Raw genomic sequence first — 14565 nt, 5'->3', positions numbered from 1 at the left:
CACGAACTACATCCAGATTGTGTAGAAGACGTTCCTTCTTTGAAGAAGGATTTGGACACAAGGAGGGAACAACAATCTCTTGATTGATATTCCTGTTAGAGACAACCTTAGGTAAGAACCCAGGTTTAGTACGCAGAACTACCTTGTCTGAGTGAAAGATCAGATAAGGAGAATCACAATGTAGGGCTGATAACTCAGAGACTCTTCGAGCCGAGGAAATAGCCATTAAAAATAGAACTTTCCAAGATAACAATCTTATATCAATGGAATGAAGGGGTTCAAACGGAACACCCTGTAAAACGTTAAGAACTAAGTTTAAACTCCATGGCGGAGCAACAGTTTTAAACACAGGCTTGATCCTAGCTAAAGCCTGACAAAAGGCCTGGATGTCTGAATTTTCTGACAGACGCCTGTGTAACAAGATGGACAGAGCTGAGATCTGTCCCTTTAATGAGCTAGCCGATAAACCCTTTTCTAAACCTTCTTGTAGAAAAGACAATATCCTAGGAATCCTAACCTTACTCCAGGAGTAATCTTTGGATTCACACCAGTATAGGTATTTACGCCATATTTTATGGTAAATCTTTCTGGTAACAGGCTTCCTAGCCTGTATCAGGGTATCAATAACCGACTCAGAAAAACCACGTTTTGATAAAATCAAGCGTTCAATTTCCAAGCAGTCAGCTTCAGAGAAGTTAGACTTTGATGTTTGAATGGACCCTGAATCAGAAGGTCCTGTCTTAGAGGTAGAGACCACGGCGGACAGGATGACATGTCCACTAGATCTGCATACCAAGTCCTGCGCGGCCATGCAGGCGCTATTAGAATCACTGATGCTCTCTCCTGTTTGATTTTGGCAATCAATCGAGGAAGCAGCGGGAAGGGTGGAAACACATAAGCCATCCTGAAGTTCCAAGGTGCTGTCAAAGCATCTATCAGAACCGCTCCCGGATCCCTGGATCTGGATCCGTAGCGAGGAAGTTTGGCGTTCTGGCGAGACGCCATGAGATCTATCTCTGGTTTGCCCCAACGTCGAAGTATTTGGGCAAAGACCTCCGGATGAAGTTCCCACTCCCCCGGATGAAGAGTCTGGCGACTCAAGAAATCCGCCTCCCAGTTCTCCACTCCCGGGATGTGGATTGCTGACAGGTGGCAAGAGTGAGACTCTGCCCAGCGAATTATCTTTGATACTTCTATCATTGCTAGGGAGCTTCTTGTCCCTCCCTGATGGTTGATGTAAGCTACAGTCGTGATGTTGTCCGACTGAAACCTGATGAACCCCCGAATCTTTAACTGGGGCCAAGCTAGAAGGGCATTGAGAACTGCTCTCAATTCCAGAATGTTTATTGGCAGGAGACTTTCCTCCTGACTCCATTGTCCCTGAGCCTTCAGAGAATTCCAGACAGCGCCCCAACCTAGAAGGCTGGCGTCTGTTGTTACAATTGTCCAGTCCGGCCTGCTGAAAGGCATCCCCCTGGACAGATGTGGCCGAGAAAGCCACCATAGAAGAGAGTTTCTGGTCTCTTGATCCAGATTCAGAGTGGGGGACAAATCTGAGTAATCCCCATTCCACTGACTCAGCATGCACAATTGCAGCGGTCTGAGATGTAGGCGTGCAAAGGGAACTATGTCCATTGCTGCTACCATTAAGCCGATCACCTCCATGCATTGAGCTACTGACGGGAGTTGAATGGAATGAAGGACACGGCATGCATTTAGAAGCTTTGTTAATCTGTCTTCTGTCAGATAAATCTTCATTTCTACGGAATCTATAAGAGTCCCCAAGAATGGAACCCTTGTGAGAGGCAAGAGAGAACTCTTCTTTTCGTTCACTTTCCATCCATGCGACCTTAGAAATGCCAGAACTAACTCTGTATGAGACTTGGCAGTTTGAAAGCTTGAAGCTTGTATCAGAATGTCGTCTAGGTACGGAGCTACCGAAATTCCTCGCGGTCTCAGAACCGCCAGAAGGGCACCCAGAACCTTTGTGAAGATTCTTGGAGCCGTAGCCAATCCGAATGGAAGAGCTACAAACTGGTAATGCCTGTCTAAGAAGGCAAACCTTAGATACCGGTAATGATCTTTGTGAATCGGTATGTGAAGGTAAGCATCCTTTAAATCCACTGTGGTCATGTACTGACCCTTTTGGATCATGGGTAAGATTGTCCGAATAGTTTCCATTTTGAACGATGGAACTCTTAGGAATTTGTTTAGGATCTTTAAATCCAAGATTGGCCTGAAAGTTCCCTCTTTTTTGGGAACCACAAACAGGTTTGAGTAAAACCCTTGTCCTTGTTCCGACCGCGGAACCGGATGGATCACTCCCATTAATAATAGATCTTGTACACAGCGTAGAAACGCGTCTTTCTTTATTTGGTTTGTTGACAACCTTGACAGATGAAATCTCCCTCGTGGGGGAGATAATTTGAAGTCTAGAAGGTATCCCTGAGATATGATCTCTAGCGCCCAGGGATCCTGGACATCTCTTGCCCAAGCCTGGGCGAAGAGAGAGAGTCTGCCCCCCACTAGATCCGGTCCCGGATCGGGGGCCCTCGGTTCATGCTGTCTTAGGGGCAGCAGCAGGTTTTCTGGCCTGCTTGCCCTTATTCCAGGACTGGTTAGGTTTCCAGCCTTGTCTGTAACGAGCAACAGCTCCTTCCTGTTTTGGTGCAGTGGAAGTTGATGCTGCACCTGCTTTGAAATTCCGAAAGGGACGAAAATTAGACTGTCTAGCCTTAGCTTTGGCTTTGTCTTGAGGTAGAGCGTGGCCCTTACCTCCTGTAATGTCAGCGATAATTTCTTTCAAACCGGGCCCAAATAAAGTTTGCCCCTTGAAAGGTATATTAAGTAATTTGGACTTAGAAGTTACATCAGCCGACCAGGATTTTAGCCACAGCGCCCTACGTGCCTGAATGGCGAATCCTGAATTCTTAGCCGTAAGTTTGGTTAAATGTACTACGGCCTCCGAAACGAATGAATTAGCTAGTTTAAGGACTCTAAGCCTGTCCGTAATGTCGTCCAGCGTAGCGGAACTAAGGTTCTCTTCCAGAGACTCAATCCAAAATGCTGCCGCAGCCGTATGCCTGAAGAACCTTTCTTATTTAACAAAAACGTACTGTGCCTCAAAGAAGCACTAAACGATTAAATGACAGTTGAAATAATGAACTGAAAAACAGTTATAGCATCACTCTTTAAAAACAACATAACTTGTTAGCAAAGGTTTGTTCCCATTAGTAAAGCAACACTAATTAAATTTTAAACATAAAAATCACAGAGCAACGTTTTAAAACACAGTCACTATATAAATCTCACAGCTCTGCTGAGAGAATCTACTTCCCTTCAAAGAAGTTTGAAGACCCCTGAGTTCTGTTAGAGATGAACCGGATCATGCAGAAAATATAAGTGTAACTGACTGGAAATTTTTGATGCGTAGCAAAGAGCGCCAAAAACGGCCCCTCCCCCTCACACACAGCAGTGAGAGAGAAACGAAACTGTCATAATCAAAACAAGCAAACTGCCAAGTGGAAAAATAATGCCCAAATATTTATTCACTCAGTACCTCAGAAATGCAAACGATTCTACATTCCAGCAAAAACGTTTAACATGAATTAAATACCTATTAAAAGGTTTAATGTATTTTTACAGAGTAATTCCGGTGAAATACCATCCCCAGAACACTGAAGTGTAGAGTATACATACATGTCATTATAACGGTATAGCAGGATTTTCTCATCAATTCCATTCAGAAAATAAAAACTGCTACATACCTCAATGCAGATTCAACTGCCCGCTGTCCCCTGATCTGAAGCTTTTACCTCCCTCAGATGGCCGAGAAACAGCAATATGATCTTAACTACTCCGGTTAAAATCATAAGAAAAACTCTGGTAGATTCTTCTTCAAACTCTGCCAGAGAAGTAATAACACGCTCCGGTGCTATTGTAAAATAACAAACTTTTGATTGAAGTTATAAAAACTAAGTATAATCACCATAGTCCTCTCACACCTCCTATCTAGTCTTTGGGTGCAAGAGAATGACTGGAGGTGACGTAGAGGGGAGGAGCTATATAGCAACTCTGCTGGGTGAATCCTCTTGCACTTCCTGTAGGGGAGCAGATAATATCCCAGAAGTAATGATGACCCGTGGACTGATCACACATAACAGAAGAAACTAAGATTTTCAAAGCAAGTGAGAACCACAGGTCTTAAGGGACACTTAACCCAATTTTTTTTTTTCTTTCATCATTCAGATAGAGCATGCAATGTTAAGCAACTTTCTCATTTACTCCTAATATCAATTTTTCTTCATTCTCTTGCTCTCTTTGAGAATCATGAATGCAAATCTTAGCAGCCAGCCCATTTTAGGTTCAGCACCACAGATAGTGCTTGCGTATTGGAGGATTACATTTACCCACCAATAAGAAAGCATAACCCAGGTTCTCAACCAAAAATGGTCCGGCTCCTATGCATCACATTCCTGCTTTTTAAATAAAGATAGCAAGAGAACAAAGAAAAATAGGATTAAATTAGAAAGTTGCATGCTCTATCTGAATAGCGAAAGAAAAAGTTTGGGTTTAGTCTCCCTTTAAAACTTTCCATATATCATATAAAGTGTAAGTTTCACTTGTTTGTAGAATGACCATATGTTTATCCCAGGCATTCTTAAAAGTCCCCACAGTTTTTGTCTTTACCACCTCTAAAGGAGGTTTATTCCGTAAATTCAACCACCCTTTCTGCAAATTACACCTGAAATTAATTATGAAGATCACTTATCAGCATAGTTCTAGTTTAGTTTTTTCAACACAGTGTTTTGTGGTACCCTAGTATTTCATTACACAATTCTGGGTGCCACCAAGAAATTGCTGCAAAGCATTTCCCCTCTTATGATCAGAGATCAGCAACAGTGTTTGGTTTACAGTATGGCGTAGCCGGTTCAGGGTATTGAAGAAAGTCTTTGTGGATTTAGCAAGAAGTTGCATATTCATTTGTAACACAAGGAACTTAAAATGCAAATGTTTTGAGTTGTGGTTTTCACAATACTTTTAAAATGCCAACATGGGTTTGTGCTAGTACCAATTTAGTAAACATAAGCATAAAGGGAAATGAAACCCCAATTTATGTTCTACTTCTATTATGTAATTTCCTTCATTATCTTCGTATCTTTGTTGAAGAAGCAGCAATGCACTAATGGGAGGTAGCTGAATGCATTGGGTCAGCCAATAAAATGAGGAATATATGTGCAGCCACCAATCAGCAGCGCCTGATATTACCCATGTATGCTTTTAAACAAATGATACCAAAAGAACAAGGCAAATGAGATAATAGAAGTAAATTTTAAAGTTGTTCAAAATCAAATGCTCAATCATTGGAAAAAAAAAAAAAAAAAAAAAAAAAAAAAGAGAAGTTGGCTTCATATCCCTTTACCAGCAAAAAACATACAGATTAACTTCCAGACAAGTTACAAAAACTGCAATAGGTATGCATACATATACAGAGAATGCATATAATAAAAACTATTCAAACATTAACTGGCAGGAAGTATAAAGATTTCATACCAATTCAAACAGAAAAAGAAACAATAATGGGACCAATCAAATATTACTACTAAAATAATTTTGGTTACATTTACCCCTGCAAAGGGATCAAACATAGTTAAAATCAGCTCCAGAGCAGCAATGACTACTGGGAGCTAGCTGAAAACATAGTGAGCCAATGATAAGAGAAATGTGTGTAGCCACCAATCACCAGCTAACATCCAGTAGTATAGGAGATGTACATATTTTCAAGAAACAATACTAAGAGAACAAAAATAAAAAAGTACTTAAGTATGTAGTAATACCTTCATGTTGGCCTCATATTTTAAAAATGACAAAACACATTTTGTTTCTTCTGCAAGTCTCGAATAATAACGCTTGAAAGCTTGTTTTAGAGCATGAAATAGTCCAAACGTTTTTTACAAATTACCACCACACTCTAAATACCAATTTTTGCAACAGAATTGCTTACAAATTTTATTTTACTTTAGGTAATAAATAGATTAAACAACAACTTTAGTAAAAAATGTAAATCATACAAATTACATATAAACAAAAATAATTTGCAGGACAGATCAACAACTGCAGCTTTTCCCCATACCAATATACGGAGTGTATGAGAGTTCTGGGTCAAGAACACAGACAGCCAATGATCTAAAGCTCTCCGCTGTGGTAAGATCATCAGTGTTGTGAGGTCCCTCAAAAAATATCAGAGATGCAAATTTTAGCTTGAGAGAAAGACATCTATAGATTTGTATTTAATACTCAAGCTGATTTCTACATGCTGGTATGTTTTTGCTCATCAGGTCCAGAGTATTCAATTTAAATGCTACAAACACAATTTAATAGTGACAGTAAATCATTGCTATTTTAAATGTAGATCTATTCATGTTGGAAAGCGTGGTACACAAAGGGTAAAATAAGTTTAGTAAAACTAAACCTAAGCGGAAGCAGCCAGGGAGTATAGACAAAAGGAGGATATACTTAATATAACACTGCCACATTTATATCATAGCGCCTCCATACAAGACTACGGGCCTGCTTCATGTCCTTTTTAGTATTCTGACGGCAGAAATAGAAAACCAGTCAAACAGATACTACTCAGAGTGTTTCTTAAATCTCTGACAAATTACAATCAACAGTTAATGTGGATGTTAGTTGTAAATGTGGAGAAAAAAATAAAACATAGTAATTCCCCTGCTCTGTATTTAGAAGGAATTTGCATTTAATATACATAAATAATATTAATGCCAACTGATATTTATGTTTAGCTTTGCTTTGAATTTTAGATGAAATAACCATAAATTGTTTAAAATCATAAAAGATTGCTGACAAATAAGATGTGCAATATGACTAAAAAGTATAATCATATTGCACAACACATCAGCTGATGCAACACACAGCAACCTAAGTAATGTGAGGAATGACCAAATTGTGACATCATGCAAGTAAATTCTCAGGTGCTTTGTATGGTTTTGGCAGCAAGAATAATTTTCAAAAAAATTCTATTTGTAGCAATAATCATAATATTTTATAGCAATGTTATCCTTAAAGGCAGATAAAACTTGAGATTTAGAAGGAAAAAAAAAAAAAAAAAAAAAAAAAAAACACAGAAAACCTTTTTTTTTTTTTACCAGGGTAGAAGACTAAAGATAGTGTATTATCAATAGCTTGGTTAAATAAAAACATTAAAATAATGCATATTTGGATATCAAAAACAGCTAAATGCTACAAAGACTTACATGTGTGAAAACTTGACAAGAGCATTAAAGTTGATATTCCGATCAAGAAAGTCCATTGTGCTTGCTGTCAATGAGTCGTACAGTTACCTGTCAAAACAGAAAAAAGGCGGCGATTTAACAGATTTCATACATGCTGTTATGAAAGTTGCAGTCTATTTTACACTGCTACTTACTAAACAGAAGAACCCTAATGCAGCAGTAGGATTGGGAGAATTGCCATCCCAATGAAACACTTTAAACCCATTAACAGTAAAGATGTCATACAAACAAATACTCAATTTGTTACAAGACATACGCACCCAAATCAACTCAACAATTTCAGTTCATGCTCAACCTGGAAAAATAATACTTGGATATAGCAGCATAAAAAGGTCTCAGCATAGCAACTGAGGTGGGGAGACAACTTAATACAAACCTCTCTGTTTCAGCTGCCTCAAGACAATGCTCACTCCTAAGCTTCTCTGGGGCTACTCACGGATTCATTGTGGCCCATGGGACATCTTGATCTAGATGGTGCAATTATTGCAGCCTGTTGCAAGCAAATCACAGGCTTTGAGCTCATCCACAGAGATCACACACCGTGTTCTCAGCATACAGAGTCCCGCCCCACGACAGTCATTATTACCCTTAATGATCTCCCCTGGCAACACAAGTGATTGCATACACAACAGAGGAATGATAAATTAATATACACAAATGCTTATCTTGCCTGCCATAAAATGTAGGGATGCCAAAACTCAGAACAGAGAGAATATGCCGTTTATTTCTTTTAAACACAAATCAGAAGGCTACATATAAGTAGTAGTAAAACGGTGCTACAGCATTTTCCAAAATAAAAAGAAGAAAGTATACCAGAAAGCAGACAGTATGATAAAACAAACTAAACTATGAGAAATGAACAATTGACCAGAGCAAAAATAGAACATGTGGGTTTGGTGCTAAAGTAAAAACCCCCCAAAAAAACCTTTCCAATCATAAAATGTACTTCCTTATCTTGATATCCTTTGCTGGAGAGTTAGGCTCAGGAGTGTGCAAATGGTATGTTCCATCTGAATTATGAAGAAAAAACAAAAAAAGGGGGGGGGGGGTGCATAAAATGTTATGCTGTGGAAGGTTTCTTTTATTTGATAAAAGTTTAGGGTCTTCTTTCACCCTCATCTTCTATAGATTACATAATTATGTGTGGCAGCTGGTTATGCAGTACTGAAGAAAAATAATCGAAATCAGCACTATATGCATGTTTCAGGTTCCTGATCTTGGAATTTGCCTGGAAGCAGATTGGTGAGTGTGCCAGTTAAAGTGAAAGTTATAGTCATCGTTCATTTGCAATGTAAAGTATATAAAAAATAAAGTGTACTTTAATTCATGATTACTTATAAATCAATTTATAACTCTTTATTTACTTTGTTCGTTTGCTGAAGATTATTGGCGTTCCTCCACCTGCATAAAAAAAAATATTCTAATACCAGAGTAACGATTTCATCCGTATCTAACGGATTGGTTCCCCTATTGGCGTCTAACTCGCCATGATAACCTCCCACTTGTTCTAATGCGAATGTGTGAAACTCAACTGTATGTCACTCAACTAGCACGTTCACGAAAGCCGCATGCGCATTTGGAAAGTGAATTCCCATATCGATCCTTATCATTGTTACACGGACATTGCTAGTATGTATCTAAGCGAAGAACTTAGCGCATGCACATAGATCGACTCGAGAACGCGCGGGAGGGACAGCCAAAATAGAAGATAGATTAGATATAGTATAATATATTTTATGAAAAATTAAGTTAGCAACTACAATGTTTGTCACTATATTATACTACTATTCACAAATCTATAACTTTACTTTCACTTTAAAAGGGACATGAAACCCAATTTGTTTTTCATGCTCCAGATAGAGCATGCAATTTTAAACTACTTTTTAATTTACTTCTATTATCATCCCCCCCCCCCGTTATCTTGGTATCCTTTGTTGAAAAAAAATCTCAGGAGCACTATTTCCTGCCATTTAGTGCTCCAGAAACCTACCTTGATATCTCTTTGTCAAAGAATATTATGAGAATGAAGCAAATGTGATGATAGAAGTAAACTTTTTTTTTTTTTTTTTATTGTAAGCTTTGCCTGAATCACAAAAGAAAATGTTTCGGTTTCATATACCTTTAAAGGGATGGTGTACTGTAAAATGTTAGCAACTTTAATGTCTTCCCAATGACCCATTTTACACGCTGAAGTATATTAAATTATTTATAAAATTAGTTCCTTTATCTTTATTTTTTCATTCAAAATAGACATGTTTGCCTGTTGCATCCCCAAATATACTAAAATGTCAGTACTAAAGTATTAGCTACATTAAGGGGTCGATTTATCAACCCCTTTGGTAGGCTTAGGCCTGCCTACGACTGCGGGTTCTCACAAGAGAACCTGCAGTTAGTATTCATCAAGCAGCGGTCATCAGACCGCTGCTTCCCTAACCTTTCGCCACCTCTAAGGTGGTGAATTTCAATCTCCCCGGTCTCGTCCGACCAGGGAGATTGACAGTTCCTGCCCGCGCACAGCCAATCATGCGCAGGCAGAAACTGTCAATCAAAATAGCGCTCGTATGCAACGCTGAATTCCGGCATGTGCGCCCCTGTCCGATGCAGCTTGATAAATAGAGCCCTAAAGATTTATTTGTAAACAAAAATTTGCAGAAGAATTTACACTTCGAGGTGGGGTAGGAGATATTTGTAATAAAATATTAATTTTGCATCATAAAATATATAATAAAATCTTCAGTTGGTGTAACAAATCATCAGAAACAAATTTTACCTTACACTCCGAGATCAGCACATGGCTCATGCATGAAGTGCCAATCTTGGCGCTAAAGTTGCCTTTTATTCAGGGAACTTTGCAGTCTAAAGTGTCTTGAAACAATATGCTGGAGCTGTATAGACCCAGTATACTTTGAACTTTCAAAAATATCTTTGCGTAAAAAGCGTAACATCTTTTATATTCATAATAGTAATGCGTTTCATTTAAAGCACCATTAATTTGTAATGGTCAGCAGATCATTCAGAGAGAAAGAATGTAGGCACTACAACTAGGTGTTTGGCAAAAAATCCAAAAATGTATTTCTTAAAAAAATAAAATAAAAAAAATAAAAAAAGTACAAAAGTTCATGGACGAAAAAAAGGGAAAAAAAACAAACACAAAAAAACAGACATGCAGGTGTGACAAAAGAAGTTGGGCGACGCGTTTTGCGCCCCCTATAGGCGCTAGCGCCTGTAGGGGGCGCAGAACGCATCAGCCAACTGCCTTTGTCACACCTGCATGTCTAAGTTTTTTTCGACCATGAACTTTTGTACTTGGATTTTTTTTTTTTTTTTTTTTTTTTAAGAAATACATTTTTGGATTTTTTTGCCAAACACCTGGTTGTAGTGCCTACATCCTTTCTCTCCGATATAACTTATTGCTGAGTAGTTCATCCAGTATTTTGTTATGGCACTCCAGGAAGCGCCAACTGTTTTGGGCGCCTTTTCACGTACTTCCAGGTTACCGGCCAGGGGCTGATAGAGTGCTGGAGTTCTTGGGACCGATAACTCTGTCAGCAGATAATTGTTGTTTTAATACCAGAACCCTTTTCTGGAAGGACTACCACAAAGATGCCAAATAAACAATGGTTAATCACGTCAGTAAAATCTCAGTTTACACAAAGCAAAAAGGCCAAAGAACTTGGCCAAACAATTGATAAAGAAAAAGACTGAATTAAAAGTTAGTATATTTATTTTAAACGTTACAAAAAAACTGGAATGCGTGTTATCTTCAAATAAATCACAAAACATGTCCATAAGACACAGATACTGGGCAAAGTGCAAAGTATATATAAACTGAGAGAATGAGACACTGATCCAAGAGTTGAATGATCTTTGGACTAAAACGGATTTAAAAGGACAGTAAACCTAAAAAATGTTATATAATTCTGTACTATGTGCAAAATTATATAACATTACTTTAGTGCTATAGTTATTAAACCTTTTTTTCCCCTTTGAATTTTTTTTAAAATATACCCATTTTACAGACCCGCTCTCTGCTGAGCGAGTCTTTTTTTTTTTTTTACACAGCGCATCGGGCCAGCTGTATAGTCACAGCCCGGCCCGACCGCGCCATAACATTAAGTGCAGCTTGCTCCTGCTGTCAGACAGAGCAGGAGTGAGCTGCACTGTGTATAATGGCGAGGTCGGGCCGGGCTGTGACTATACAGCTGGCCCGATGCGCTGTGTAAAAAAAACCAGACCCGCTCAGCAGAGAGCGGGTCTGTAAAACGGGTATATTTTAAAAAAATTCAAAGGGAAAAAAGGTTTAATAACTATAGCACTAAAGTAATGTTATATAATTCTGCACTATGTGCAGAATTATATAACATTTTTTAGGTTTACTGACACTTTAAGAAGCAACAAATCAAAGTCATAAACTTACAAACAAGTGAAAGCAAACAGCGAATAACATTCTTAACACGTAAAGTGACATGAAACCCAACATTTGTCTTTCACGATTCAGATAGAGCATACATTTGTAAACAACTTTCCAATGTACTTCTATGATCAAATGTGCTTCATTCTCATGGTATCTTTTCTTGAAGGAGCAGCAATGCACCTACTGGGAGATAGCTGGACACATTGGTAAACCAACCAAGCAATCACAAGAGGCATATACGTGCAGCCACCCATCAGCAGCTAGCTCCCAGCTCATGGGCCTACCTAGGTATACTTTTCAACAAAGGTCATGAAAAGGAACAAAGCAAATAAGATCAAATAAGTTAATTGGAAAAGTATTCAAAACTGTATGCTCTATCTAAATCACAAGAAAAAATTTGGTTACATGTCCCATCAAGGGTACAAACGGACTGTTATATACACACACATATACATACACACACACTTTCTAATAAAGAAACCTGTGCAATAATACAAAAATATTAGGTTATATCAACTCTACCCCACAAAAAAAAAAAAAAACTGAAGAAAAAAAAAAAATTGTACCAGAGCAAAACCTATGTGTTAGACTTCAGAGGATCATCAAGTAATCTTGCAAGATAACAAATTGTATTAGTATTTTTGTGAAGAGAAAGGAAAGTGTATAAGTACTGTGGTCCCAGACTGACAGCTGTTTTACCAAGCACAGGAGAGTGCAACATGTAGTCGAATGGCACGATCGAGCACGCTGTTATTTGACAGTGAGCCTATTACATGCTAGTTAAAAACCTGCTGCTCCAAAGACAATGGCTTTGCTTACTAGGCAAGTATAGTTTTAGACCTCAAATTTGTTATTTTTACATTTCATACGTAAAGGCTATCCCTGCGTTACATAATTTTGCATATAGTGCAGAATTATGCAACATTGTGCACAACATTTACTGTCCCTATATGGGAACAGAGAAAAGTCAAAATGTAATTAAAGTTTTAAATGCAAATAATTTGCAATGCAGATTCATTTCTGATGCAGAAAAGAAAATATTTTTTTACCTGAACAAAAAAGCAAGCAAAATATGTGAGTACTGTATTGATGTTTAAATTTAATGCATTTATAGAGAATTATATTTAATAAAAAATGCATTACTTTGAAAAGCCTTCAATGTTGTTAAATCTTACTTCCTTTGTAGTGCCCAATTTCGTAGAAATATAAATGAGCGTCTGCACATATCAACTAATCTCTATGTAAATCACAGGAAAAGCAGGCAAAATAAATAACGAAAGAGTATTGTGAATGTTAAATTTTGCACAATTAAGCAATTTATGGGGAATTAATTTGATTTTAAATGTCCCTTTAAGTACAGAATCTGAGTTCTGAATTCTGTAGGGAGTCTAGGAGATGCATGATTTTTTTTTTACACTAAAAGCAAGAAAAATAAATAAATGTTAAATGCAATGTTTCATCTACTATTACATTTCTGGGGAATTAATATACGAATTTGATGGCCTGCCATAATAGCCTAACTAAGGTAACTAGTATATTGGATGGTGTGGGTATTTTTTGTTTTCAAGGTCCAGTGAGCAATTTAAAATTGTGGCTTGAGTAGCATTTATTTTTTCTTTTACAACAAGATCTGGGGGCTATTTGATTTCACAGGTGGGTTGAGTTTATTGTAAAAATACATATATCAGATATGCAATGTGTATATGAATCAGAAAAATTGTCATTCAATTGGGAGGCAACAAAAAAAAAAATTGGGAGGCAACAAAAAAAATTGCACAAATAGATGTTTCTTTTACCGGTCTCTCTTGGGGCAGAAAACTGTACACACTGACTATTTTTGTTCATAATAAATATAAAGTTATGTTTGGCTTTGTGTTTTTGAACATCTAAACTATAATACCTATGTCGCTTTCAGTTCTTCTGTTTGTCTTAGTGCCCTCTCTATAAACCAAGACCCTGCGCATTAAACTGGACAGCTGTGAACAGAATAACTTGCCTTTGCCCCAGAACCACGGGATAGAAGCTCATACTGCAAACATAATAAACTACCCACTCACGACCTGCATGCTAAGTTAGCCATTTTGTAACTAGGGCCCAGTTATTCAGTCAGTACGTACCTAATTGCTAACAAATCTTACTGTGTATAGCAGCGCCCTCATTATGCAAATATATGATCATAACCAGGAAACAGAAAGCTAAAGAACAACGCGCACTATGAGTGTGACGCACGTTTGTATCTATGGTATCTACATGCTCTGACAGTCACTGCTGACCGCGTATGGCACAAACAGGGCATCAGTATAGCCGCTGCCGTGAATAGTTATGGTGATATTGTATAGGGCTTTGGTAGATCGGACCGCTTCAATGTACCTCAATAAAGAAAACGTTGAATATCACTTGCCGTACGCGCTGCTCTGATTCCTTGATATAACGTCAAACCCAAGTATCTCACCTGGAGCTGCTCCACCAATACTCACCAGTACAACACTTCCTCTCGGTTTGTCCCTCCGCTTCCGCCGTACGTGTCACACCACCAGATCTTACACAGAGACCCGCCTCCCGAAACCCGTCCTACTATTGGCTATGAGGGAGGAAGTGATTATTATTAGTGTGTGAAACTGTAAACACTGCTTCAGCTCACAGAGGTAGGTTGCACCGCTAGCCAATCACAATCCTCAAAACAACTAAACTGTGGCGAAGGGTTGTGGTTGATACTTTTGCTCTCAAGCGCTATCTAGCGGGCAATTAGAGCATTACATATTGGTGTCGTGATTGGATTTGCATATTGCTATCTGGCAAAATGTCCGATCGTGTTTCCTTGACCTTTGTATTTATTAT

The 14565-nt window shown here is 38.3% G+C and overlaps 1 protein-coding gene across 3 annotated transcripts in view; it reads right to left on the bottom strand.

Moving 5' to 3' along the window:
• TMBIM6 (transmembrane BAX inhibitor motif containing 6) overlaps window positions 1-14272 on the bottom strand; it is a 37121-nt gene extending 22849 nt beyond the window's left edge. Inside the window, exons 1-2 of one of the 3 annotated variants that reach the window (XM_053708044.1) lie at window positions 14205-14272; window positions 7275-7361 (exon numbers count right to left, since the gene is read on the bottom strand). In XM_053708044.1, coding sequence (XP_053564019.1) covers window positions 7275-7330 — 56 coding nt within the window. In that variant the 5' untranslated portion in view covers window positions 7331-7361; window positions 14205-14272. Of the gene's footprint in view, window positions 1-7274; window positions 7362-7689; window positions 7749-14097 lie in introns of those variants that run through there. The other 2 variants (XM_053708042.1, XM_053708045.1) reach the window with 2 other exon arrangements.
• Window positions 14273-14565: the final 293 nt, after the last annotated feature.

Source organism: Bombina bombina, chromosome 3, assembly GCF_027579735.1.
Source record: "Bombina bombina isolate aBomBom1 chromosome 3, aBomBom1.pri, whole genome shotgun sequence".
Taxonomy (NCBI): Eukaryota; Metazoa; Chordata; class Amphibia; order Anura; family Bombinatoridae; genus Bombina; species Bombina bombina.
The sequence above is the reverse complement of the archived record's forward strand: the minus strand, read 5'-3'. Positions and strand labels throughout refer to the sequence as shown.